This window comes from Ostrea edulis, chromosome 1, assembly GCF_947568905.1.
Source record: "Ostrea edulis chromosome 1, xbOstEdul1.1, whole genome shotgun sequence".
NCBI lineage: Eukaryota > Metazoa > Mollusca > Bivalvia > Ostreida > Ostreidae > Ostrea > Ostrea edulis.
The window spans coordinates 59,202,097-59,229,596 of record NC_079164.1 but is presented as its reverse complement, the minus strand read 5'-3'; the positions used below and the strand labels follow the sequence as shown (position 1 = coordinate 59,229,596).

The 27,500-nt window shown below is 35.8% G+C and overlaps 1 protein-coding gene across 5 annotated transcripts in view; it reads left to right on the top strand.

Annotated features, from left to right (window-relative positions):
• Window positions 1-27,500, top strand: part of LOC125649532 (huntingtin-interacting protein 1-like) — a 230,721-nt gene that overhangs the window by 29,438 nt on the left and 173,783 nt on the right. For all 5 annotated transcript variants that reach the window (XM_056155233.1, XM_056155229.1, XM_048877117.2 and 2 more), the window contains exon 5: window positions 5,001-5,081. In XM_056155233.1, the coding sequence (XP_056011208.1) occupies window positions 5,001-5,081 (81 nt within the window). The remainder of the gene's footprint in view (window positions 1-5,000; window positions 5,082-27,500) is intronic.

Here is a 27,500-nt window from a genome sequence, read left to right as displayed (position 1 = left end):
TGTTTCTTACAACTTTCAGGCATTTTGCATAAAATGTTTATGAATGATGATTAAATTCATTTATTGGTACAATATGCAGTGGAATAGCTAACCCTCTAGGAAATGTTCAGAACACCCCACTTTGTATTCAAAGGAGCAAAATTTAGGTTTTAATTAAGAAATAAATTTCAGTTTTGAAAATACATTGTTTTGAACATATTTTATTGATACTAGTGAAAAGTTGGATTATATACCTGTATTGTCCTCTAGACTAGTAAACACTTAGACTGCATCGCCATTGACAATCCTCGCCAAAACTGTAGAGCTCTTCCGCATTGGAGAGTAGGAAAGTCTATGGTTGCTGCTAATTACCCCAAAAACTAAGGTGTCATCCAATAACCCAAAAGTCCAACAATAACATATGTTCAAAGGTAACAAACTCCCTCTCTTTCAAGAAAGAAAAATGATGTGCATCTATCCTTAGAGTATCTACTGAAATCCAGTCATAAACAGTTTTTTGAAAACAACATATTTACACGATGTACAGGTTTCTGAAGGAGCTTACCCAAGCACCATCTTGTAGTGCTTTGAGTAGGTTTAGACGTGATGCTCCTTTCTTGGTCAAACAATCAGAAAGCTGGTTTTCACTTTTTATCCATTTCACTTCCGTGATTGTTTTCTGTTGAATCAACTCTCAAATACTGCTGATTTCCATTCTCAGCCTTTTCTCTGACACTTGTTTTGTTGACTCGATCGCATTTTTGAATGATTGACAGTCAGTTAGACAAACAATCGGTAAGTCTATACTTTGTGTTTTTCCAGACATCAACTCCATATAAAGAGAAGCCAAATACATTCCATTGTCAATGGCATCAGCCATTGCTAGTGTGCAGCTAGTGTGCTTCTTGCTACTCTCCTTATTTTTTTCGACTGCCATGTCAAGGGAGTAAACAGCCCATTAGATCCAAACAATGCAATAAAATGTCCTCCTTGAGTTCCTCCATCAGGTAGATTTCCAAGGGATGCATCACAAAATATCACAAGCTTCAAGTTGGTATGCTGTCCAAGATTTTGAAATTTCAATGTAACATTTTCTGACTTTATGTTTTTGATGATCTTGTTTTCCTCAATCAAAGTTTGAACACTGGCCTTTTTCAAACTTGAAGCAAGATTGGATGCATCAAATATGATATTGGGTCTGCTTTGTCTGGCTATCCACAGAATTTGTCCTATTCTTGACTGGAGAATTTCTTTTTCCATCACTGTCAGTGTGTCCTCTTTCTCTGCATAACGACTCTTATCAATTGCAATGAATTGAATGTTTTTCTGATAATTATTTTGACAAAGTTTTATGTCATTCTCATGTTTAAATAATTCAATTCCTACATATGAGAATGATTTGTTTTCTTCTCCATCTTCGTTTCCTATTTGTTTTCCTTATTTTGTTGAAATTCAGTAGATCCTCCCCATAAGAAGTCGTCTACATGACATGCAAGTACCCCATCAACGTTTTGTTTGTTCTTCCAAATGAACACTGCTGGATAAGCTTTTGAAACCTCAGCACCGCAACCAACAAGTACTTCTTTAACTCTGTTGTACCAGCTTAGAGAAGCATCAGACAGTCCATACACACATTTACGCAACTGCCAAACAATTCCTTTACAACCAGCTTCTGGAGGCGGTTTCACAAATATCTCGCGTCCAATTTCTGACCCTTGAAGAAAAGCCGTTTTGATATCCATAGTGTGTACATTCCAATGTCTCTGTGCTAATATGGTCAGAACGAGTCTTAGAGAATCCGAACCACAAGTAGGGGAATCGTGATATGCACTTTTGGCCATTGTCCTTTTTTTCAACATAAACATTATTCTTTCTCCATGATAAGAGTTCCTTTTGTTTAGCTTGTTTGAAGGAGTTATCATCTCCTTCCAAGTCACTGTCGCTTTCTTCTCTCCCTGTTTCTCCCATTTGCTGTTTAGACATTAAATTGTCAGATTCATTTTCTTAAGATTTGTTACCTTCTGTTGATGTACTTGTTTTTGATATTCGACACTGGTGTACACGAACACAAATTCCTCCATGTCTTACAAATACTACTGGACCATCTTGTCCTATTACAACACCAGGGCGTTTCCACTTTTCACTATCTGGATGCTTGTAATAAACATGATCTCCTTTCTGGTATTGGTTGCCAATTGAACGGATTTGCTTTCTCAGTGCTCTTCTTATTCTCTCAGAACACTCACTTTTAGTGAAAGCTGTCCTAGAGGAATGTAGTGCCTCAATGTGTTTTCCAACTATTGTACTTATAGTTGTTCCTTCCAGAGCTGGTGGTCTATCGGTGAGAACACTAGGCAGGTTGATAGGAGCTGAATCCATGCACAATGTGCAGGGCATTCTTTGCCATAAGTGCCCAATTAAGAGTCGTCTCCCAATCACAGTCATTTTCTGCCCTAATTTTTGGGATAATTTCTGTAAGAGTTCTGTTATGGCATTCCAACAAACCATTGGTCCAAGGACTGTATGCAGCTGTGGTTTTCACTCCCATATTGAAATTTTCAGCCATGTCACGAACTTCATCATTGTTGAATTCACCACCATTATCACTATAGAGACATTTTGGAGCTCCATATTTTGATAACCAACACTCCAAGAATTTCTTTACAAATTCTGATGACGTTTTGATGCTTCCGGCACTGAAATGAGTGAACTCATCAATAACATGCAAGTACCATAATCCAGGCTCCAATTCATTTAAGTCTACAGCTACAGTCTCATTGAAATCAGTTGCTAATGGCAATCCCACAACAGGCCTTGGGACTGGTCTTTTGTACTGCTTACAGGTCTCACAATTCTGACATGCCGGTCGTAGTAAATCTAGTGTTTCTTTGTCAGTTGTTCCAGCACTTTTTAACAGCTGAGCCAGTCTATCATATGTTGCATGTCCAAACTGTTTATGAAGTTTTATCACTATCTTTTCCTTTTCATCTTTGTTCATGTCTTCAGTGATTTCAAGAATTTCCTCTTCTTTTAAAAGTTCACTTTTGTTAACTTTCTGATCCTTCAAAATCTTAACACAATAATGTCCACTTGAAGTAAATTCTAAATTCACAAGATGATTAAACATAGTGGCGCGATCATTTTTTAGGTCTAGAACTGTTCCTGCTTTCTTGAGTGAGGACTTGCTAAGCAAAAGAGGAATATCACATTCCAACAATCTCAGTTTCAATGTTGCATCTTGTTTTTCCGACAACAGCTGGTATTGTGGCATGCTGAAATGAGTGAATTACTTTGCCATCTCCGAACTTGAAGACACGACGACTAGTGACTGTTGGTACTTTTTCATTTACCTCCTGACAAAACAAGTGAAACCACTTCTCCCCACACACTGTCCTGGTGCAAGCTGTGTCAATAACTGCTGATCCTAAAGACTCCAAAACAAAAATTTCACTTGCTGAGGGTTGATCGTTTGTGAGTAATGTAAGACTAACATTGCAATCCTCCACCGTGTCAGATTCACATTCGGTCACTTGTACTGAATTTCTTTTCTCAGGGCAGTCTTTTACCCAGTGAAAAACACTTTGGCAAATAGCACATTTTGTTCTTTTCCTAAATTTGTTTAAAGGATTTGTCCCTCATTGTTTACTGTTTGATTTCTTTTGTTGTGTAAAGAAAACAGGTTCCTGTTTGACAGTAATGACTTGAGTATCAGTTTTTGATTCTGTACTAGAATTCATATTTTCACCAAAAATTCTCTGTAATGCTGATTTCATTGCTTTGTATTTGAGATCTGTGCAGTCAATGCCAATTGTTTCTCTTGCAAGGAGAGCCCTGCTTTGTCCAATATTTTAAAGGCAAGAACAGCTTCAGGGAGTGCCATGTCATACTTTTTTGCCTTGTTGTAGTGTTTATCAAACTCAACAATGTAATCTGATGTTGTCATATTTTCTCCTTTCTTGAACTCATCAAAGTTTTTGTAAGCTTCATAAGCTTTATCTTTATCATCACGAAGAAAAACTTTTGTCTAATTAAGCAATAAGTAGTTCCATACCATTTTCTTTTTCCAATTCGTTTGCTGGAAGCTCCATTGCCGTTTCTCTGGCATTTCCAGTAAGTGACAGTGAAACGGCCAGTGCTTGCTTTTCTTTCTTTAGTTCAGTAACAAGCTGCCACACAGCAATTTCATTTTTCCATGTTTCATAAGTGATTGACTTTTGATTGAACACTGGGGGATTCTTGAAACTACTTACCATGTTTATTCTTCACAACCATGGACTGCTACCATGAAAAGTTGGATTATATACCTGTATTGTCCTCTAGACTAGTAAACACTTAGACTGCATCGCCATTGATAATCCCCACCAAAACTGTAGAGCTCTTCCGCATTGGAGAATAGGAAAGTCTATGGTTGCTGCTAATTACCCTAAAAATTAAGGTGTCATCCAATAACCCAAAAGTCCAACAATAACATATGTTCAAAAGTAACAACTAGGATCAAAAGGATTGGAAACAATTTCATACAAATATACTACGGTAGTTCTCGTCAACATGAGGATATGAATTGTGATACTTCACGCCAGCATACTTCATGAAGCACGTTAGGGCTTCATGAAAACTATGCTGGCATGATGCGTTGCAGTTCATACCCTCCTGTATTTTCAAAAATGAAAATTCGTTTTTTATAGTTACAGTCAATTTTCATTTCTGTCAGAATTCCCAGTCATTAAAATAGATGTACTATATTGATCAAGATTCATATGTGTATTTTCACAAATGTAGCATATTCATGAGGAAATGGCTATCATTACAATTTGTAGAGATATCAAAGGCAAAGACATTGGAAATGCAAATATTGAACTGTAAAGTTGCTGCAACATGTCTTATGCTGTTATACATGTACATTGATGTAATCCTAAGTCAAATTCAATAATAGCAGAAACATATTAACTGTATGTCACTTTGCAGAAATTTCACAAAATTTAATTACTGATGAAAATAAATCATTCAATTTTATTTTTCAGGGTCACCTGAAAGATGGATATGGGAAACTGATAGAAAATTACTGTAGTCTTTTGATTCAGAAATTACATTTTCACAAAAAAGTAAGAAAAAGCAGATATTTTAGATGAAAGTGTTGTGTTGGTTTAGCATAAGAATGATAAGTTAAAATTATGATAGATAAAAAGAACATCCATTTTAATCATTATTAGTCCCCTACCGGCGAAACCAGAAGGGACTTTAAGGCTTGCACTCTGTCTGTCAATCGGTCTATCAGTCTGGTAAATCAGTTTTCCACACTTTTTCATCATGCTTGCAGATATTATCATGATAATTTACAGATCAAGTTCAAATTTTGTCTGCTCCATTTATTTTTGCTGAGTTATGACCCTTGAATTTAGAAAATTAGTGAAAATACATAGTTTTCCACACTTTTTTTCATCATGCTTACAAATACTAGTAAGTTTTCTGCACTTTTTATGTGCTGGACGCATATGTGCCAGTGATTGTTAGGGTTGAACAGTCATTGAATCAATGACCCCTATCAGCTAATGAAGTATTCCAAACAAATGGGGTTCTACAATATGTATACAGGGACTTCTTCACATTATCACACATTTGCATTTTTGTAGCCTACCTATGATTTGTATTTAAAATATGCAACATTATCCATGGACTGTACATACTTGTATTCTTTGTATTAATTAACAAGAATATGAAAACAGTGATGAGGCCTGTGGACTTTAAACTTTTGTTGAAAATTTGAAATTTGTTCCTCTACAGAAATTTTACTAGTATCATTCTACGCAATCCTATTTTGACACAAACTTTTAATTCAGAGATAATGTTGTGTGATTTTAATACCACTTACAAGACCAATAAGAAATTTAGATATTTTTCCTTGTCCAAGTAAATTGAAAAGAAACAAGTTTATTTAAAAATTAATGAGAATCACAACATTGTTTTGGAATTGTATAAAAAACATTCAAAATTATATAGATCGTGGCAAGATAAATTACTTGTTAAACCATATGGCAGTTTGCAAGATGTACATTTTGATTATTGTGTTGAACTACATGTATGATAAGATTAGAATTAATGTGAAGATACAGTTGGTAAAGCGTATATAGTTCTTATGCCCCCCTCCTTCCCCCATGCAAATTAAAAATAGACATACTTCCAACCATGTGATATCCCCATGTAAATTAAATATAGACTTGTCAAACAGGACTATTGTGATATCCCCATGTAAATTAAATATAGACTTGTCAAACAGGACTATTGTGATATCCCCAAGTAAATTAAATATAGACTTGTCAAACAGGACTATTGGGAAATGTTTGTACTATTTGTAAACATGTATATAATTTTCATGTTATTTACTGTAAAGATTCATGATGCCAAGACACATTGAAGTCTCTGACATGTTGAAGGGACTAATTCACGATTTTCCCAAAATTAATAATCAAAGTCTACTGTGTTTACTGTGTGTTTAAAAGGTTTTACAAAAATGAAGGCTATACATTATGACAGAAACTCATTATAGAGAGATTCCAAGTTTGGGTTATCAATTTTAAACAAGTTATATTTTTAGGTCACCAGTTCAACCGAACATAAATCATTTATAAAATAAAACACAAACACCTGTATGTAGGATGAGCTCGCATGCACTAGTGCAACATACTTTTTTAATAAATACATATGTACAAAATCAATCTTTCATTTGACTTCAAAAAACCCATTCTACAAAAGAAAATAAAACAAGTAAATCAACAATTCTTAAAGTTAAAACGATATGCATCAATACTGGGGGGGGGGGGGGGGGGGTAGTAGTCTGTTGCAAACTAGCAGTGAACTTCGAATGATTTGTAAATGCCCGAGATTCTACCTTATACGTGGCTACCTCGTGCATAGCACGGACTCACCCTATTCACCCATAAACACTTTCCAAAAAAGAGCCAATTGATCTACCAATACCCAAAACACCCACCCGAATTCAAAACAAACACACGTGTTTCACTGTCACTTTTTAGGTCACCTGAATTCATTCAGGTGACCTATTGCTATTTGGGTTTGTCCGTCGTCGTTCGTCGTGCGTTAACATTTGAACATTTTCAGCTTCTTCTCTGAAACCCCTGAACCAATTTCAACCAATTTTGGCATATAGCATCTGTGGGTGGAGGGGAACAAAAATTATGAAATTCGTGGTCCCTGCCCCCCTGGGGCCTGAGGGGTGGGGCAAAAACCATCTAAATGAGTGTAATTTAAAAAAATCTTCTTCTTTACTCCTGGACATCAAGAAGCCAAACTGTGGGCATAATTATAATGAGCGTTGAGTCCTCTACCAAAATTGTGAAATTCATGGCCCCTGGGGCAGGGGTTCTTGTGTTAGGGTGGGGCTCTATTGGTCATATAGTGAAAATGTAGAAATTCTTTGAAAATCTTCTCTGTCTCTGGGTATTAAGTAGACAAACTAATAGCATGGTAATGATGAGCAAGGATGCCTCTTTATACCCCCCGCAACAAGTTGTGGGGGGGGTATACTGGAATCGGGTTGTCCGTCTGTCCGTCCGTCCGTCCGTCTGTAGACACAATGGTTTCCGGGCTCTAAAGCATTATCCTTTCCACCTACCGTCACCATATCATATATATGGACTACCCATGGGATGAAGATGTTCCCTATCGATTTTGGGGTCCAAAGGTCAAGCACACTGGACATCGAAGTAGCAATATGGTTTCCGGGCTCTAAAGCGTTATCCTTTCCACCTACAGTCACCATATTATACATATGGACTACCCATAGGATGAAGATGTTCCCTATCGATTTTGGGGTCAAAAGGTCAAAGGTCAAGTGCACTGGACATTGAAGTAGCAATATGGTTTCCGGGCTCTAAAGCGTTATCCTTTCCACCTACAGTGACCATATCATACATATGGACTACCCATGGGATGAAGATGTTCCCTATCGATTTTGGGGTTAAAAGGTCAAAGGTCAAGCGCACTGGACATTGAAGTAGCAATATGGTTTCCGGGCTCTAAAGCGTTATCCTTTCCACCTACAGTCACCATATCATATATATGAACTACCCATGGGATGAAGATGATCCCTATCGATTTTGGGGTCAAAAGGTCAAAGGTCACGCGCACTGGACATTGAAGTAGCAATATGGTTTCCGGGCTCTAAAGCGTTATCCTTTCCACCTACAGTCACCATATCATACATATGGACTACCCATGGGATGAAGATGTTTCCTATCGATTTTGGGGTCAAAAGGTCAAAGGTCATGCGCACTGGACATCGAAGTAGCAACACTCAGAAAAGAGGTAGTTTATACCTATTACCAACACCCTTTGGGAGATTGGGGTAAGCGGGGGGTATTCTTAATGAGCATTGCTCACAGTACCTCTTGTTAAAAATTGTGAAATTCATGGCCCCTGGATCTGGGGTTCTGGTGCTAGGGTGGGGCTCTATAAGTCATATAGTGAAAATGCATTATTTCTTTGAAAATCTTCTTCTCTGTCCTTGGGTATTAAGTAGACAAACCAATAGCATGGTTATGATGAGCAAGGATGCCTCTTTTAAAATTGTGAAATTCATGGCCCCTGGGTCAGGGGTTCTGGTATTAGGGTGGGGCCCTATTGATCATATAGTGAAAATGCATTTTATTTCTTTGAAAATCTTCTCCTCTGCTGCTGGGTATTAAGTAGACAAACTAATAATATGATAATGATGATCAAGGATGCTTCTTTCAAAACTGAAATTTATGGCCCCTGGGTCAGGGGTTCTGGTGCAAAAGCGGGGCTGACCACATAGCTATTCAATGTTTCTTCCATCCAAAAGTAAAATTCTTATATTTAAACACAAACCTAATTCAAACATTGGAAGGTTGTTACATGATACTCAGGTGACCTATAAGGCCCCTGGGCCTCTTGTATAAATATATTGACCTATTGCTATTGGTCTGCATCCGTCGTCGTGCGTCATCCGTTAACAACTTCTCAGAAACTACTGGGCCAATCTTGATCAAATTTGGTATGTAACATCTGTAGGTGAAGGAGACCGGAAATCGTATATTTCATGATCCCCCCCCCCCCCAACCCTAAGGGGCCTTCATTTTGGGGTTAAAACTGATGTATTTCTTTAAAAATCTTTTTCACTCCTGGGCATCTAGCAGAGAAAGTAAGAATGTAGTAATGATAGGCAAGGAAGCTTCTACAAAATTTGTAAATTTTATGACCCCCGGGGTAGGGTTTCTGACTTCAGGGTAGGGCCAAACTGGGAATATAGTCATGGGTCACAATCCTATATTTCCTATAAAATTTATCATGTCTCTTTAAAGTCCTATATCTGGGATTTTTGTCCTATAATACCTGTAAAAATTGGATATTGTCAGTGCTCGAGCTGGGCTTCGCCATTTTCGCCAATGGTGAAAAAAAAATTAAAGTGGCGAAAATCCCATTTTGTAGTAAATTGTATTTTAAAATCTGTCTTGTGTTATCCTTTGTCAGTGACACATTATCGCCTGTTTGTTTATGCAGTCAAAATTTGTTTATTCAGTCAACGCGTGCGACCGGAAATCTCGCGTCGCTCCAGTGCACACAGAGCTGGTCATGAAGGCCAGATAATAGCCTCAGGTAATGTATGGCTGCAAAAAAGTCGGTGATTATGTAATAAAGTACATCAGACAGCTGTGTACCCTGCTGTGGTCAATTGTTTAACATTTGAAGTCTTATTCATTATCGTGTTATCATCTTCACATTAATGTCAATTCTTAACCACAGAACCGACCGGTAATTAAATTGGCCGTATTATTGTGTATAATGTATATACATCAATTGTTTGTTTTTGCGGCCAAGCTCGTTGATTACAAGATTTTAATTTTGATGGGTTTGATTTTAGTTCGACATTTCATAAACAATACGGTCGGTCACCATTGATATGGACATAGCAATTTTAATAAATAATTTTCTTTGAAGTTCGGTGCGCAACAGTATAAAAATGTTAATCTCATAAGACTATGCACCCCATTCTATTTTGACACTAAACTCGTAGCTTCTGACCCAAGTCAGTCTAGAATTTAAAAAAAATATCATTCTTTGGCTTTACAGTCAACCCCACCTGCTCAAACATCTTATTCTGTCCAAATTGCAAAATCTTCCATACCAAAACGGAAATTTATTAGGGAATGGTTGAGATACGACTCTAGATTGGGCTTGATGTTTTGTGACATCTGTATTTCGGGCAAAGTACACAATGTTTTCACTGAAGGGTGTAGCATCATGAAGTTTATATTTATATGATTTATTATCTGATTTTTGATTTCCATAATATAATTTATCAAAAAACAAATCAACTTCTTAATAATTCAGAAAGAAGTGTTTAGGTATGGTAGGTGGATATGATTAAGTACTATAACTGATTCAAAATGCTAAAATCAGTGTAATGAATAAAATAATATGATGGAAATAATTGTAAAACATGAGATTATTTGCGTTGCGCCGCACCCTGAAAAAGTGGCGAAAGGGAATTTTGGTCCAGTGGGAGCACTGGCTATTGTGTAAAAAATCATATATGCATATATATAAATATGGCTTATTTAAAGTAAGTCCTGTAGTATGTTTATGAACAGGAAAATGAAATTGTGCATCTATTCTTGTGAAAGTTATTTTTAAAGGCTATGCCAACCTTTTGCTTTGATTTTGTAAAATCATCAAGAGGCCCACAGGCCTTATTGGTCACCTGAATATTTAGTTAAAAGTATCACTAGTGCCAAGGACTATGAATTCCTGTTCTGCATATCTAAGCGCTTAATTCTAATATTTAGCAGCAGTATAAAACAAGATGTGACACTGTTCTTAAGTGCCTATATTGATGAAAGGCTATGCATATATGTAATATATGCAGGATTTTTTGCCCCTTGAATCCAGAAGTTTGGGAAAAATAGAGATATTTGATTGAAATTGGGAAATTCGTTTCATACAAATAAATAAGTAAAACAAGCAAAAAGTTAACCATTTGATATTTTTAGGTCACCTGAGTAAACTCAGGTGACCTATTGCAATTGGTTTTCGTCCATCGTCGTCCGTTGTGCGTTAACAATTGAACATTTTAACTTCTTCTTAATAACTACCAGTCCAATTCTTTTCAAATTTGGTATGAAGCATCATTGGCACAAGGGGGACATAAATTGTAAATTTCAGGACTCCAGCACCCCTGAGGCAGGGCAAAAACTGCCCAAAATTGACCAATTTTGAAAAATCTTCTTCTCAAGAACCACACACATGTAAGAAAAACTAAATGCATAGTGATGTAGAGCAGGAAGGCCTCTACCAAATTGTAAATTTCATGATCCCCGGGGTAGGGGTTCTGACCCCAGGGCGGGGCCAAACTTGGTATATAGTGTTTATGTGTAAAACACTTAAATAACATTTTCTTTAGTTCTATTGATACTAAATTGAAAGTAAATAGATATTTAGAAAGAACAGGTAGTCCTTTACCAAAATTGTAAATTTGATGATCCCAGGGGTAGGGGTTTTGGTATCGGGTGGGGCCAAAATGGTCAGTTATCAAATGTGTGGACAATAAAAATTTTTAACCATCATTCCAATTCTTTTCAAATTTGGTATGAAACATATTTGGAACAAAGGGAACATAGATCGTAAATGTTAGGATTCCTGCACCCCTGGGGCCTATGGGGCAGGGCAAAAACTGCCCAAAAATGACAAATTTTCAAAAATCTTCTTCTCAATGACCACACACATGTAAGAAAAACTAAATGCATAGTGATGTAGATCAGGAAGGCCTCTACCAAAATTGTAAATTTCATGATCCCCGGGGTAGGGGTTCTGACCCCAAGGCGGGGTCAAACTTGTTATATAGTGTTCATGTGTAAAACACCTAAATAATATTTTTTTTAGTGCTTTTGATACTAAATTGAAACTAAATAGATAAAGCAGTTAGTCGTTTACCAAAATTGTAAATTTGATTTTCCCCAGAGTAAGGGTTTTGAACCCAGGGTGGGGCCAAACTTAGTATCTAAAGTATTTATGTGTAAGTTTGCTGATACTGTATTAAATCGAAATGCATACTTAGAAATAGCAGAAAAGGATGTACAAAAAATGGTGAATTTCACAACCCAGGCCTGGGTTATGACTTTAGGATGAGTCCAAATTAGTCATATATTTTGATGTTTTAATGTTAATACACCTATTATTTAAAGCCTTTCATCAGTGTATGCACTTTTGAGGGCAGTGAAGTTTTATGAACACTTGTTTTATACTGTTGCTGAACATTAGATTTAGCTTAGATATTCAGAACTGGCAATTTTTTCTAGATTTCATAGCCCATGGAAGTAGTGATACTTTTTCACTAGTATTCAGGTGACCGATAAGGCCTGTGGGCCTCTTGTATTATCAATGTGGTTGGCTTAAACAAGCTTTAATTTCCAGTCTTTGGCAGAGAAAAAACTGTTACAATTTTTATGCAACAGAGTGGCACTGAGGTTCCCTTGTGGCATATTCTCATCAAAGCATCCATCATTTGGGGATTTTTATGCATCATTTTCGGAAAAACACCTGCTTTACATTAACACAATATGACTAATTTGGACCTTTTCTAGAATCAAAACCCTAGGGTTGCAAAATTCATAAGATGGGTACATTCTTTCCTGTTTTTTCCTAAATATGCAATTAGTTTTTATACTGTAACAGTAAACATAAAAAAGTCTTTCAAATGATAAAGAAAACTAGTTCTAATTGTAACGGGGACCGTTACAGATGTTCCCCAAACCTCCCCCAATTAAAAAGTGATGTCCTTGTGAATCTATAGCAAAAAATCTTTTATTTTAGCCTTTAATTACATGTAGTACGTTCAATATGGTCATTTCAGTACCAAGAAATGAAAGAAAGCGTTGCACGTGCATACACGTGCACGCGTGTATGATTCCGAATTTTTGTTGATGTCGTTCAACAGGCATTTGTATCATATACCCACAGTATGAATTTCATAACATTTCTACCACATATAAGGAAGTTATAGCGATTTTAAAATCGTCCAATCAGAATTCAGCACACGTGCATGCACGTGCTGAGCAGCAATTCTAACCACAGCAATTTGTAAGGAGTACCAAGACACATCTAAACCCCTAATATCAATAGAATTTGATGAAAAACAAAAACGTTATTGTCCTTTAAAAATTGAATATTTGAAAAACGTTGCACGCGCATGCGCGTGTGCGTTGGCATTTTTTGTTACACTAATATATACATACACATATTGTATATGTATGCTGTGAATATCATCTCATTCGCTTTATAAATAAGATAGTTACAAACGTTTTAGTATTATCCAATCAAAATGAAGCGCATGTGCATGCGCGTGCAAATTCGTAATTTTGACCATGAAAATCAGTTAAGGGTCTCAATATCTAAATATGATATGAATATCAAGCCATTTCAATGAACAACAAAAAAGTTAGACTGATTCCAAAGTTAGTGTACAAATTTTGTAATGTACGTGCACGCGCATACGTGCACGTGAAGACAAAATAACTATCGTTTTTCATATCTACAAATGATATACTACCATCCTATTTAGGTTTCATATCGATCCCTTTAATATTCTGATTTTCCATTTTTTGTACCAAAATTGCAGTGCACGTGAGCGCGCGTGCATGCACGGGCAGACAAAATGACTATCGCTATGCACATCTACAAACGCTATACTATCATCCTGGAAAGTTTCATATCGATCCCTTTTGTAGTTTCTGAGAACACTACCGGACAAAAAAGTACCGGAGAAAAAGAATAATAATAATAACTAGATGCAATCTCGTTGCGAGCAACGGGTGGGTCTTCCGTCCAATTTTAGATGTGAGGAGATAAGAATTTGACTGAGATTTTCGTTCATAAATAATGATACAAATATATTGTCTAGACGTACAATTTAGCTTCGGTAATGTTTTACAAATATTGATCATTTAAGTGCTATGAATTAAAGAATCTCTGCCGCGCTCGGCCACTAATGAAAGGGGTCAGCCTTTTTTTCGACAAAAAAGTTAATAATGTTATTTACTGCGATACAAAGTCGACTGATCAGGCGAGTCATCTCGCCCGGAGGCCTTTTTTTTTATCATTCTAGATATACCTCGCAAAACTGAACAAATTTTGTTCTACATGTCCTATTAAAATTTTCTTGAGAAAAAAGTTATTGATTGCGACATTTATGAGACTGCTAAGGCGAGTCATAAGACCCGTGGGCCTTTTTCTTGATATCGTTTGAAAGATCTTGCAAAACTGAACAACTTTTGTTCTACATGTCTTATCAAAAGTTTTTCGAGAAAAAAGTTATTGATTGTGACACTAATCAAACTGTTCAGGCGAGCCATGAGGCCCGTTCGCCTTTTTCATGATGTTGTTCGAAAGATCTTGCAAAACTGAAAAACTTTTGTTCTAGATGTCTTATTAAAAGTTTCTTGAGAAAAATGTTATAGCTTGCAACAATAACCCAATTGTTTAGGTGAGCCATGAGACCTGCAGGCCTATTTCTTAACATCGTTAGTTAACGCTTGCGAAACTGAACAACTTTTGTTCTACATGTCTTGTCAAAAGTTTCTCGAGAAAAAAGTTATTAATGTTATTAATTGTGATACAAATTCGACTGTTCAGGCAAGCCATGACGCCCTGAGGCCTAGTTTTTGATATCATTAGATAGATCTTGCAAAACTGAACAAATTTTATTCTACATGTCTTATCAAAAGTTTCGTGAGAAAAAAGTTAATCGTTGTAACAGAAATGCAATGGTTCAGGCGAGCCATGAGGCCTATGGGCCCATTTCTTGATATGACACGAAAGATCTCAATAAACTGTACAACTTTTGTTATATATGTCCAAGCAAAATATTTACGAGTAAAAAGTTATGATTTAAAACGTGGAAAAAAAATGGACACTTTTTTAAACTCCATTTTCGACCCCTACCGAGCTTCCATACTAGGCACTTCCGGAAATTTTTAAAACCGATGTGCACAACTACAACATGTCGTCTAACATCACTGAAAATTTCAGCACTCTAGCTTTTATCGTTTTTGAGATTTTGGCTGGACAAAATGGTCATCTGAAAATCGATAAAAGGGGGATAACTTCCAACCAGAAGTGAATTTTCAAAAATTCAAAAAAAGATATAAACTTCAAATAGCAATGCATCAACCCTGAAAATTTGAAGTAAATCGGTCAAGCCATCTCTGAGAAATCCTCTGCACAAAATCGGTAAGGAAAAAAAAAAAGAATAAAAATAATAATAATAATAATAAGAAAAGTGAAAAATCAACAATAGAATAATAGAAGGTTCTTCCGCTGAAGACGGAAGACCCTAACTAGACACGATCTCGTTGCGAGCAACGAGTAGGTCTTCCGTCTGATTTGTTGATGCACTCGGAGTTAAAAAAAAAAAAAGAAAAGACAAATGAGTCCCAATTTAGTTTCCGACTTTAAGACACTTTAGATATAATCAATTTTTCATATCATAAGCTTCTGAAGCAAAGTTGCGGTGAAATTCGTTTGAAATTCGACTCTCCAGGCGAGCCATAAGGCCCGCGGGCCTATTTCTTGATGTCATTTGTTAGCCCTCTATAGACTCAACAACTTTAGTTCTAAATGTCTTTACAAAATATTTACCTGTAAAAAGTTATTGGGATCGACCGATATCGACAAAAAATCGACTCTACAGGCGAGCCATTAGGACCATAGGCCTATTTCTTGATATCAATCGATAGATCTCGATAAACTGAACAACTTTTGTTCAATATGTCCTTACAAAATATTTACCAGTTACAAGTTTTTGAAATCGACTGATATCGACAAAAATCGACTCTATAGGCGAGCCATGAGGCCCACAGACCCATTTTTTGATATTGATCGATAGGTTATGACACATTGAACAACTTTTGTTCAATAATGCTTTTCAAAAAATATGTCGTTTTAAAGATATGAGGCGTCAAATATTTACGATTTTGGCCCTTAAAATCTCTAATTACGTAACATATGACCTACTTTTTGATTTGATAAGATCAAGCTCGTTGAGATGAACATTTCCGCTTCTACAACTTATTATAAAATATTAATAGTTTCTGAGATATTCTCAAAAACATTTGGACCCTTCTGAACCCCTAATTTAAAGGACCAGCCCGTTTTGCTTGATATCGTAAGAAAGGCCTTGTCATTTTAAACATTTTTTGCTCAACAAGTATTTAGAAATTCTTTACCGTTCTCGAGTTATCTCTACAAGAAATATTTAGGGGCCAAACTGTAGCTCACATAGGGAAAAAACGAAATGTACATATTGTTTAGATTATCATTCTGAACAACTTTTGTTCAATAATGCTTTTCAAAATATTTGTCGTTTTCAAGATATGAGGCGTCAATTATTTATGATTTTGGCCCTTAAAATCCCTTATTACGTAACATATGACCTACTTTTTGATTTGATAAGAACAAGCTCGTTTAGATGAACATTTCCGCTTCAATGATGTATTACAAAATATTAATAGTTTCTGAGATATTCTCATAAACCTTTGGACCCTTCTGGGCCCCTAATTTAAAGGGTCAGCCCCTTTTGCTTGTCTTCGTAAGAAAGGTCATGACATTTCAAACATTTTTTGTTCAACAAGTATTTAGAAATTCTTTACCGTTCTCGAGTTATTTCTAGAAGTAATTTTTAGGGGCCAAACTGTAGCTCCCTAACGGGGCCACATAGGGTAAAAACGAAATATGCATATTGTTCAGATCATCATTCTGAACAACTTTTGTTCTTTATTGCTTTTCAAAATATTTGTCGTTTTCGAGATACAAGGGGTAAAAAATTTATGGTTTTGGCCCTTAAAATCCCTTATTACGTAACATATGACCTAAATTTTTATATGAATAGATTTGGATTGTTGAGATGAACATTTTTTGTTCTTTGACTTATACCAAAATATTAACGATTTTTGAGATATTTGATCTAGACTTTGAGCCCTTCTAGATCCCTAATTGAAGGGGCTAGCCCCTAAATCTTGATATTTTCGAAAAGATCTCGTAAATGTGCACAAGTTTTGTTCTACATGTCTTAACAAAATATTTGCAAGAAAAAAGATATTGGAGATCAAAGGTCAAAAATCGCCGAAATCGGTGAAAAATTTTGGCATCCATTTTTTCAGGTCCAGGCGAGCTTTTAGGCAAATCGCCTCCGTTAAAATCGAATCCCCCACAAATCTTCTAAAATGTTTACTCTATCTTGTGTAGAAATTTCAAGACTCTAGCTTCAAAACTAACGGAGGAGATGTGTGGACAACAAGGCCCTTCAAAAAGTCACTAAAAGAGAGATAACTCCTGACCGGAAGTGACGTCAAGCACGAAATTTTGCAAGCAAAGTTTCGTCACCAAAAGACATCTTTCCTGAAAATTTCGTGAAAATCGATCAAGAAATGGCTGAGAAAAACGCGTGTACTACCAAGGAAAATAATAATAATAATAATAATAATAATGAAGAAGAAGAACGCGAACAATAATAGTAAGGTCTTCGGCAGAAGACGGAAGACCTTAATAATAATAATAATAATAATGAAGAAGAAGAACGCGAACAATAATAGTAAGGTCTTCCGCAGGAGACGGAAGACCTTAATAACTAGTACTTATTGTAACGGGGACCGTTACAGATGTTCCCCAAACATTCCCCCATTTAGTAAGTGGTGACATTTATTTCAGTACAAGTTCTTTTGACCATTGCAAACTGTTTAGCATGTGAATATATAACTATATTATAACGTTCAGTCCATTTCATGCTAGTTCAAATCAGTTATAAAGATCTGAGAGTTTTGTGCACGTGCACGTACGTGCATATAAATAATTCGACCATCTCGATACATTACAAGTCTGACTATATGAGTACAAAAGAAGTTTCACAACTGTTCAATGAAAAACGAGAAATTAACGGCAACTCAAAACTACAAAGACCGAAATCAATGCACGTGCATACACGTGCGCGTGAGTACCACACAGCAATTTTGTTGATGCTATTCAATAGACATTTGAACAATATACTTACTATATGAATTTGGTATCGATTGCTTCACTCATCAGAAAGTTATTGGGATTTCAAAATTGTCCAATCAGAATTAAGCGCACGTGCATGTGCGTGCAGGGAAATGATTTTGAGACTATTAATAAATTGCGAGGCCCAAAACATACCTGCAACCTAATTTTCAAACCTATTCATTGCAATCTCAAACTGTTATAGACCAATACTTAAATTTAGACGTCAAAAATTACAATGCACGTGCATTCACGCGCACGCGATTTTGATAATGGAAAATTTGTTGACACCATTTCACAGACATTCATATCATAGATCCTCAGGGTAAATTTGAATTCATTTCAGTTTTTAATTCAATAGTTATGACCATTTTAGTACCCGAAAAATGAAAGAAAAGCTATGCACGTGCATACACGGGCACGTGAGTATGACTCAGCATCAATGTTGATGTCATTCAATAGACATTTGATAGATATACTTACAGTTTAAATTTCATATTGTTTCCATCGTTTATAAGAAAGTTATGGCGATTTGAAAATCGTCCAATCACAATTTAGCACACGTGCATGCACGTGCCGGATGGTAATTATGACTATACACTTTTGTTAAGAATATCAAGATACATACACAGTACAAGTATGAAAAGATTTTGACAAAAAACAAAAATGTTATGGTCATTGAATTAATTGAATATTCAAATGTCAATTCACGTGCGTGCGCATGCGCGTTTGCAATTTTTATAACATGGATTTGTAGATATTTATAATCTTTACCTGTCCTGTAAATATCATCAAATTGTCTTAATTTACATGAAAGTTATCAACGGTTTTGTATTATCCAATGAAACTGAAGCACACGTGCATGCGCGTGCAGAATTGAAATTTTGACGATGCCGAACAGTTAAGGGTCTCAAGTTATACCTGCAATATAAATATCAAACGATTTCATTGAAAAATAAAAAAGTTAGACGCATTCCAAAGTTTGTAAACAAAAAATCCAATGCACGTGCATGCACATGCATGCATTTTCAGACAAAATGACGTTCGTTCCGCACATCTACATAGAGTATTCTATCATCCTAAAAAGGTTTCATCTTGATCCCTTCAGTAGTTTCTGAGAACACTCGTGGACAAAAAAGGGTGACAAGAATAAAGAAAGAATAATAATAATAATAATAATAACTAGTACTTATTGTAACGGGGACCGTTACACATGTTCCCCAAACATTCCCCCATTTAGTAAGTGGTGACATTTATTTCAGTACAAGTGGTTTTGACCATTGCAAACTGTGTAGCATGTGAATATATAACCATCTTGTAACGTTCAGTCCATTTCATACTAGTTCAAATCAGCTATAAAGATCTGAGAGTTTTGTGCACGTGCACGTACGTGCATGCACGTGCAGATAAATAATTTGACCATCTCGATCCATTACAAGTCTGACTATATGAGTACAAAAGAAGTTTCACAACTGTTCAATGAAAAACGAGAAATTAACGGCAACTCAAAACTACAAAGACCGAAATCAATGCACGTGCATACACGTGCGCGGGAGTACGACACAGCAATTTTGTTGATGCTATTCAATAGACATTTGAACAATATACTTACTATATGAATTTGGTATCGATTGCTTCACTCATAAGAAAGTTATTGGGATTTCAAAATTGTCCAATCAGAATTAAGCGTACGTGCATGCGCGTGCAGGAAAATGATTTTGACCCTAGCAATAAATTGAAAGGTACCAAAGATACCTGAAACCTATATTTCAAACCTATTCATTGCAATCTAAAAATGTTATAGACCAATACATAAATTTAGACATCAAAAATTACAATGCACGCGTATTCACGCGCACGCCATTTTGATAATGGAAAATTTGTTGACACCATTTCACAGACATTCATATCATAGATCCTCAGGGTAAATTTGAATTCATTTCAGTTTTTAATTCAATAGTTATGACCATTTTAGTACCCGAAAAATGAAAGAAAAGCTATGCACGTGCATACACGGGCACGTGAGTATGACTCAGCATCAATGTTGATGTCATTCAATAGACATTTGATAGATATACTTACAGTATAAATTTCATATTGTTTCCATCGTTTATAAGAAAGTTATGGCGATTTGAAAATCGTCCAATCACAATTTAGCACACGTGCATGCACGTGCCGGATGGTAATTATGACTATACACTTTTGTTTAGAATATCAAGATACATATACAATACAAGTTTGAAAAGATTTTGACAAAAAACAAAAAAGTTAGGGTCATTGAAAGAATTGAACCTTCAAAAGACAATACACGTGCGTGCGCATGCGCGTTTGCAATTTTTATTACATCGATCTGTAGATATTTGACATGTCTACCTATCCTGTAAATATCATTAAATTTCCTTGATTGCCATGAATGATATAAACGGTTTTGTATTATCCAATCAAATTGAAGCACACGTGCATGCGCGTGCAGAATTGAAATTTTGACGATGCCAAACAGTTAAGGGTCCCTTGTTATACCTACGATATAAATATCAAACGATTTCATTGAAAAATAAAAAAGTTAGACTGATTCCAAAGTTGGTAAACAAAAAATCCAATGCACGTGCATGCACATGCATGTATTTTCAGACAAAATGACATTCGTTCCGCACATCTACATATGCTATACTATCATCCTTAAAAGGTTTCAGATTGATCCCATGAGTAGTTTCTGAGAACACTCGTGGACAAAAAAGTCCCAAGAAGAAGGAAAGAATAATAATAATAACTAGTTCTAATTGTAACGGGGACCGTTACATATGTTCCCCAAACCTCCCCCAATTAAAAAATGATGTTTTGGTGAATCTATAGCAAAAAATCATTTTATTTTAGCCTTTAATTACATGTAGTACGTTCAATATGGTCATTTCAGTACCCAAAAATGAAAGAAAGCGTTGCACGCGCATACACGCGCACGCGTGTATGATTCCGAATTTTTGTTGATGTCGTTCAACAGGCATGTGTATCATATACCCACAGTGTGAATTTCATAATGTTTCCATCAAATATAAGGAAGTTATAGCGATTTTAAAATCGTCCAATCAGAAATCAGCACACGTGCATGCACGTGCTGAGCAGTAATTCTAACCACAGCAATTTGTAAGGAGTACTAAGACACATCTAAACCATTAATATCAATAGAATTTGATGAAAAACAAAAACTTTATCGTCCTTTAAAAATTGAACATTTAAAAACGTTCCACGCGCATGCGCGTGTGCGTTGGCATTTTTTTGTTACACCAATATATAGATACTCATATTGTCTACGTATGCTGTGAATATCATCTCATTCGCTTCATAAATAAGATAGTTACAAACGTTTTAGTATTATCCAATCAAAATGAAGCGCACGTGCATGCGTGTGCAAATTGGTAATTTTGACCATGCAAATCAGTTAAGGGTCTCAATATCTACCTATGATATGAATTTCAAGCCATTTCAATGAACAACAAAAAAGTTAGACTGATTCCAAAGTTAGTGTACAAATTTTGTAATGCGCGTGCACGCGCATGCGTGCGCGTGCTGACAAAATAACTATTATTTTTCATATGTACAAATGATATACTATCATCCTATTTAGGTTTTATATCGCTTCCTTTAATATTCTGATTTTCCATTTTTTGTACCAAAATTGCAATGCACGTGCGCGCGCGTGCATGCACGTGCAGACAAAATGACTATCACTATGCACATCTACAAACGCTATACTATCATCCTGGAAAGTTTCATAACGATCCCTTCTGTAGTTTCTGAGAACACTACCGGACAAAAAAGTACCGGAGAAAAAGAATAATAATAATAATAATAATAATAATAAGAAACAGAGTAAAAACAATATGTTCCCAAACTTTGTTTGGGGAACATAATAAGAAACAGAGTAAAACCAATATGTTCCCAAACTTCGTTTGGGGAACATAATAAGAAACAGAGTAAAACCAATATGTTCCCAAACTTTGTTTGGGGAACATAATAATAACTAGATGCGATCTCGTTGCGAGCAACGAGTGGGTCTTCCGTCCAATTTTAGATGTGATGAGATAAGAATTTGACTGAGATTTTCATTCATAAATAATGATACAAATATATTGTCTAGACGTACAATTTAGCTTCGGTAATGTTTTACAAATATTGATCATTGAAGTGCTATAAATTAAAGAATATCTGCCGCTCTCGGCCACTAATGAAAGGGGTCAGCCTTTTTTTCGACAAAAAAGTTAATAATGTTATTTACTGCGATACAAATTCGAGACTGATCAGGTGAGTCATGTCGCCCGGAGGCCTATTTTTTTTTTATATCATTCTAGATATATCTCGCAAAACTGAACAAATTTTGTTCTACATGTCCTATTAAAATTTTCTTGAGAAAAAAGTTATTGATTGCGACATTTATCAGACTGTTAAGGCGAGTCATAAGGCCCGTGGGCCTTTTTCTTGATATCGTTTGAAAAATCTTGCAAAACTGAACAACTTTTGTTCTACATGTCTTATCAAAAGTTTTTCGAGAAAAAAGTTATTGATTGTGACACTAATCAAACTGTTCAGGCGAGCCATGAGGCCCGTTCGCCTTTTTCATGATGTTGTTTGAAACATCTTGCAAAACTGAACAACTTTTGCTCTAGATGTCTCATTTAAAGTTTCTTGACTAAAATGTTATAGATTGCAACAATAACCCAACTGTTCAGGTGAGCCATGAGACCCACAGGCCTTATTCTTCACATCGTTCGTTAACGCTTGCGAATCTGAACAACTTTTGTTCTACATGTCTTATAAAAGTTTCTCGAGAAAAAAGTTATTAATGTTATTAACTGTGATACAAATTCGACTGTTCAGGCGAGCCATGACGCCCGTAGGCCTATTTTTTGATATCATTAGATATATCTTGCAAAACTGAACAACTTTTACTCTACGTGTTTCATCAAAGTTTGGTGAGGAAAAAGTTAATCATTGTAACCGAAACTCAATGGTACAGGCGAGCCATGAGGCCCATTGGCCCATTTCTTGATACAGCACGAAAGATCTCAATAAACTGTACAACTTTTGTTATATATATCTAAACAAAATATTTACGAGTATAAAGTTATGCGACATTTATCACTGTTAAGGTGAGTCTTAAGGCCCGTGGGCCTTTTTCTTGATATCGTTTGAAAGATCTTGCAAAACTGAACAACTTTTGTTCTACATGTCTTATCAAAAGATTCTCGAGAAAAAAGTTAGTAATTGTGACACTGATCAAACTGTTCAGGCGAGCCATGAGGCCCGTTCGCCTTTTTCATGATGTTGTTCGAAAGATCTTGCAAAACTGAACAACTTTTGTTCTAGATGTCTTATTAAAAGTTTCTTGACAAAAATGTTATAGATTGCAGCAATAATCCAACTGTTCAGGCGAGCCATGAGACCCGCAGGCCTATTTCTTAACATTGTTAGTTAACGCTTGCGAAACTGAACAACTTTTGTTCTACATGTCTTATCAAAAGTTTCTCGAGAAAAAAGTTATCAATGTTATTAATTGCGATACAAATTCGACTGTTCAGGCGAGCCATGACGCCCGGAAGCCTTTTTAAAGATATCTTTAAATAGATCTTGCAAAACTGAACAACTTTTATTCTACATGTCTTACCAAAAGTTTCGTGAGAAAAAAGTTAATCATTGTAACAGAAATTCAATGGTTCAGGCGAGCCATGAGGCCCATGGGCCTATTTCTTGATATGACACGAAAGATCTCAATAAACTGTACAATTTTTGTTATATATATCTAAACAAAATATTTACGAGTAAAAAGTTCTGATTTAAAACGTGGAAAAAAATTGGACACTTTTTAAAACTCCATTTTCGACCCCTAGCGAGCTTCCATACTAGGCACTTCCGGAAATTTTGAAAACCCAGGTGCACAACTACAACATGTCGTCTAACATCACTGAAAATTTCAGCACTCTAGCTTTTATTGTTTTTGAGTTTTTGTCTGGACAAAATGGTCATCTGAAAATCGATAAAAGGGGGATAACTTCCAACCGGACGTGATTTTTCAAAAATTGAAACGGCGGTACAAACTTCAAATGGCAACGCATCAATCCTGAAAATTTGAAGCAAATCGATCCAGCCATCTCCGAGAAATCTTCTGCACAAAAATCGGTAAGGAGAAAAAAAAAGAATAATAATAATAATAATAACTAGACACGATCTCGTTGCGAGCAACGAGTAGGTCTTCCGTCCGATTTGTTGATGCACTCGGAGTTAAAAAAAAAGAAGAAGACAAATGAGTCCCAATTTAGTTTCCGACTTTAAGACACTTTAGATATAATCAATTTTTCATATCATAAGCTTCTGAAGCAAAGTTGCGGTGAAATTCGTTTGAAATTCGACTCTCCAGGCGAGCCATAAGGCCCGCGGGCCTATTTCTTGATGTCATTTGTTAGCCCTCTATAGACTCAACAACTTTAGTTCTATATGTTTTTACAAAATATTTACCTGTAAAAATTTATTGAGGTCGACCGATATCGACAAAAAATCGACTCTACAGGCGAGCCATTAGGACCATAGGCCTATTTCTTGATATCAATCGATAGATCTCGATAAACTGAACAACTTTTGTTCAATATGTCCTTACAAAATATTTACCAGTTACAAGTTTTTGAAATCGACTGATATCGACAAAAATCGACTCTACAGGCGAGCCATGAGGCCCACAGACCCATTTTTTGATATTGATCGATAGGTTATGACACATTGAACAACTTTTGTTCAATAATGCTTTTCAAAAAATATGTCGTTTTAAAGGTACGAGGCGTCAAATATTTACGATTTTGGCCCTTAAAATCTCTAATTACGTAACATATGACCTACTTTTTGATTTGATAAGATCAAGCTCGTTGAGATGAACATTTCCGCTTCTACAACTTATTATAAAATATTAATAGTTTCTGAGATATTCTCAAAAACATTTGGACCCTTCTGAACCCCTAATTTAAAGGGCCAGCCCGTTTTGCTTGATATCGTAAGAAAGGCCTTGTCATTTAAACATTTTTTGCTCAACAAGTATTTAGAAATTCTTTACCGTTCTCGAGTTATCTCTACAAGAAATATTTAGGGGCCAAACTGTAGCTCCCTAACGGGGCCACATAGGGAAAAAACGAAATGTACATATTGTTTAGATTATCATTCTGAACAACTTTAGTTCAATAATGCTTTTCAAAATATTGGTCGTTTTCAAGATATGAGGCGTCAATTATTTATGATTTTGGCCCTTAAAATCCCTTATTACGTAACATATGACCTACTTTTTGATTTGATAAGAACAAGCTCGTTTAGATGAACATTTCCGCTTCAATGACTTATTACAAAATATTAATAGTTTCTGAGATATTCTCATAAACCTTTGGACCCTTCTGGGCCCCTAATTTAAAGGGTCAGCCCCTTTTGCTTGATATCGTAAGAAAGGTCATGACATTTCAAACATTTTTTGTTCAACAAGTATTTAGAAATTCTTTACCGTTCTCGAGTTATTTCTAGAAGTAATTTTTAGGGGCCAAACTGTAGCTCCCTAACGGGGCCACATAGGGTAAAAACGAAATATGCATATTGTTCAGATCATCATTCTGAACAACTTTTGTTCTTTATTGCTTTTCAAAATATTTGTCGTTTTCGAGATACAAGGGGTAAAAAATTTATGGTTTTGGCCCTTAAAATCCCTTATTACGTAACATATGACCTAAATTTTTATATGAATAGATTTGGATTGTTGAGATGAACATATTTTGTTCTTTGACTTATACCAAAATATTAACGATTTTTGAGATATTTGATCTAGACTTTGGACCCTTCTAGATCCCTAATTGAAGGGGCTAGCCCCTAAATCTTGATATTTTCGAAAAGATCTCGTAAATGTGCACAACTTTTGTTCTACATGTCTTAACAAAATATTTGCAAGAAAAAAGATATTGGAGATCAAAGGTCAAAAATCGCCGAAATCGGCGAAAAATTTTGGCATCCATTTTTTCAGGTCCAGGCGAGCGTTTAGGCAAATCGCCTCCGGTAAAATCGAATCCCCCACAAATCTTCTAAAATGTTTACTCTATCTTGTGTAGAAATTTCAAGACTCTAGCTTCAAAACTGACGGAGGAGATGTGTGGACAACAAGGCCCTTCAAAAAGTCACTAAAAGAGAGATAACTCCTGACCGGAAGTGACGTCAAGCACGAAATTTTGCAAGCAAAGTCTCGTCACCAAAAGACATCTTTCCTGAAAATTTCGTGAAAATCGATCGAGAAATGGCTGAGAAAAACGCGTGTACTACCAAGGAAAATAATAATAATAATAAAAACTAGACACGATCTCGTTGCGAGCAACGAGTAGGTCTTCCGTCCGATTTGTTGATGCACTCGGAGTTAAAAAAAAAAAGAAAAAAGACAAATGAGTCCCAATTTAGTTTCCGACTTTAAGACACTTTAGATATAATCAATTTTTCATATCATAAGCTTCTGAAGCAAAGTTGCGGTGAAATTCGTTTGAAATTCGACTCTCCAGGCGAGCCATAAGGCCCGCGGGCCTATTTCTTGATGTCATTTGTTAGCCCTCTATAGACTCAACAACTTTAGTTCTATATGTCTTTACAAAATATTTACCTGTAAAAATTTATTGAGATCGACCGATATCGACAAAAAATCGACTCTACAGGCGAGCCATTAGGACCATAGGCCTATTTCTTGATATCAATCGATAGATCTCGATAAACTGAACAACTTTTGTTCAATATGTCCTTACAAAATATTTACCAGTTACAAGTTTTTGAAATCGACTGATATCGACAAAAATCGACTCTACAGGCGATCCATTAGGACCATAGGCCTATTTCTTGATATCAATCGATAGATCTCGATAAACTGAACAACTTTTGTTTAATATGTCCTTACAAAATATTTACCAGTTACAAGTTTTTGAAATCGACTGATATCGACAAAAATCGACTCTACAGGCGAGCCATGAGGCCCACAGACCCATTTTTTGATATTGATCGATAGGTTATGACACATTGAACAACTTTTGTTCAATAATGCTTTTCAAAAAATATGTCGTTTTAAAGATATGAGGCGTCAAATATTTACGATTTTGGCCCTTAAAATCTCTAATTACGTGACATATGACCTACTTTTTGATTTGATAAGATCAAGCTCGTTGTGATGAACATTTCCGCTTCTACAACTTATTATAAAATATTAATAGTTTCTGAGATATTCTCAAAAACATTTGGACCCTTCTGAACCCCTAATTTAAAGGGCCAGCCCGTTTTGCTTGATATCGTAAGAAAGGCCTTGTCATTTGAAACATTTTTTGCTCAACAAGTATTTAGAAATTCTTTACCGTTCTCGAGTTATCTCTACAAGAAATATTTAGGGGCCAAACTGCAGCTCCCTAACGGGGCCA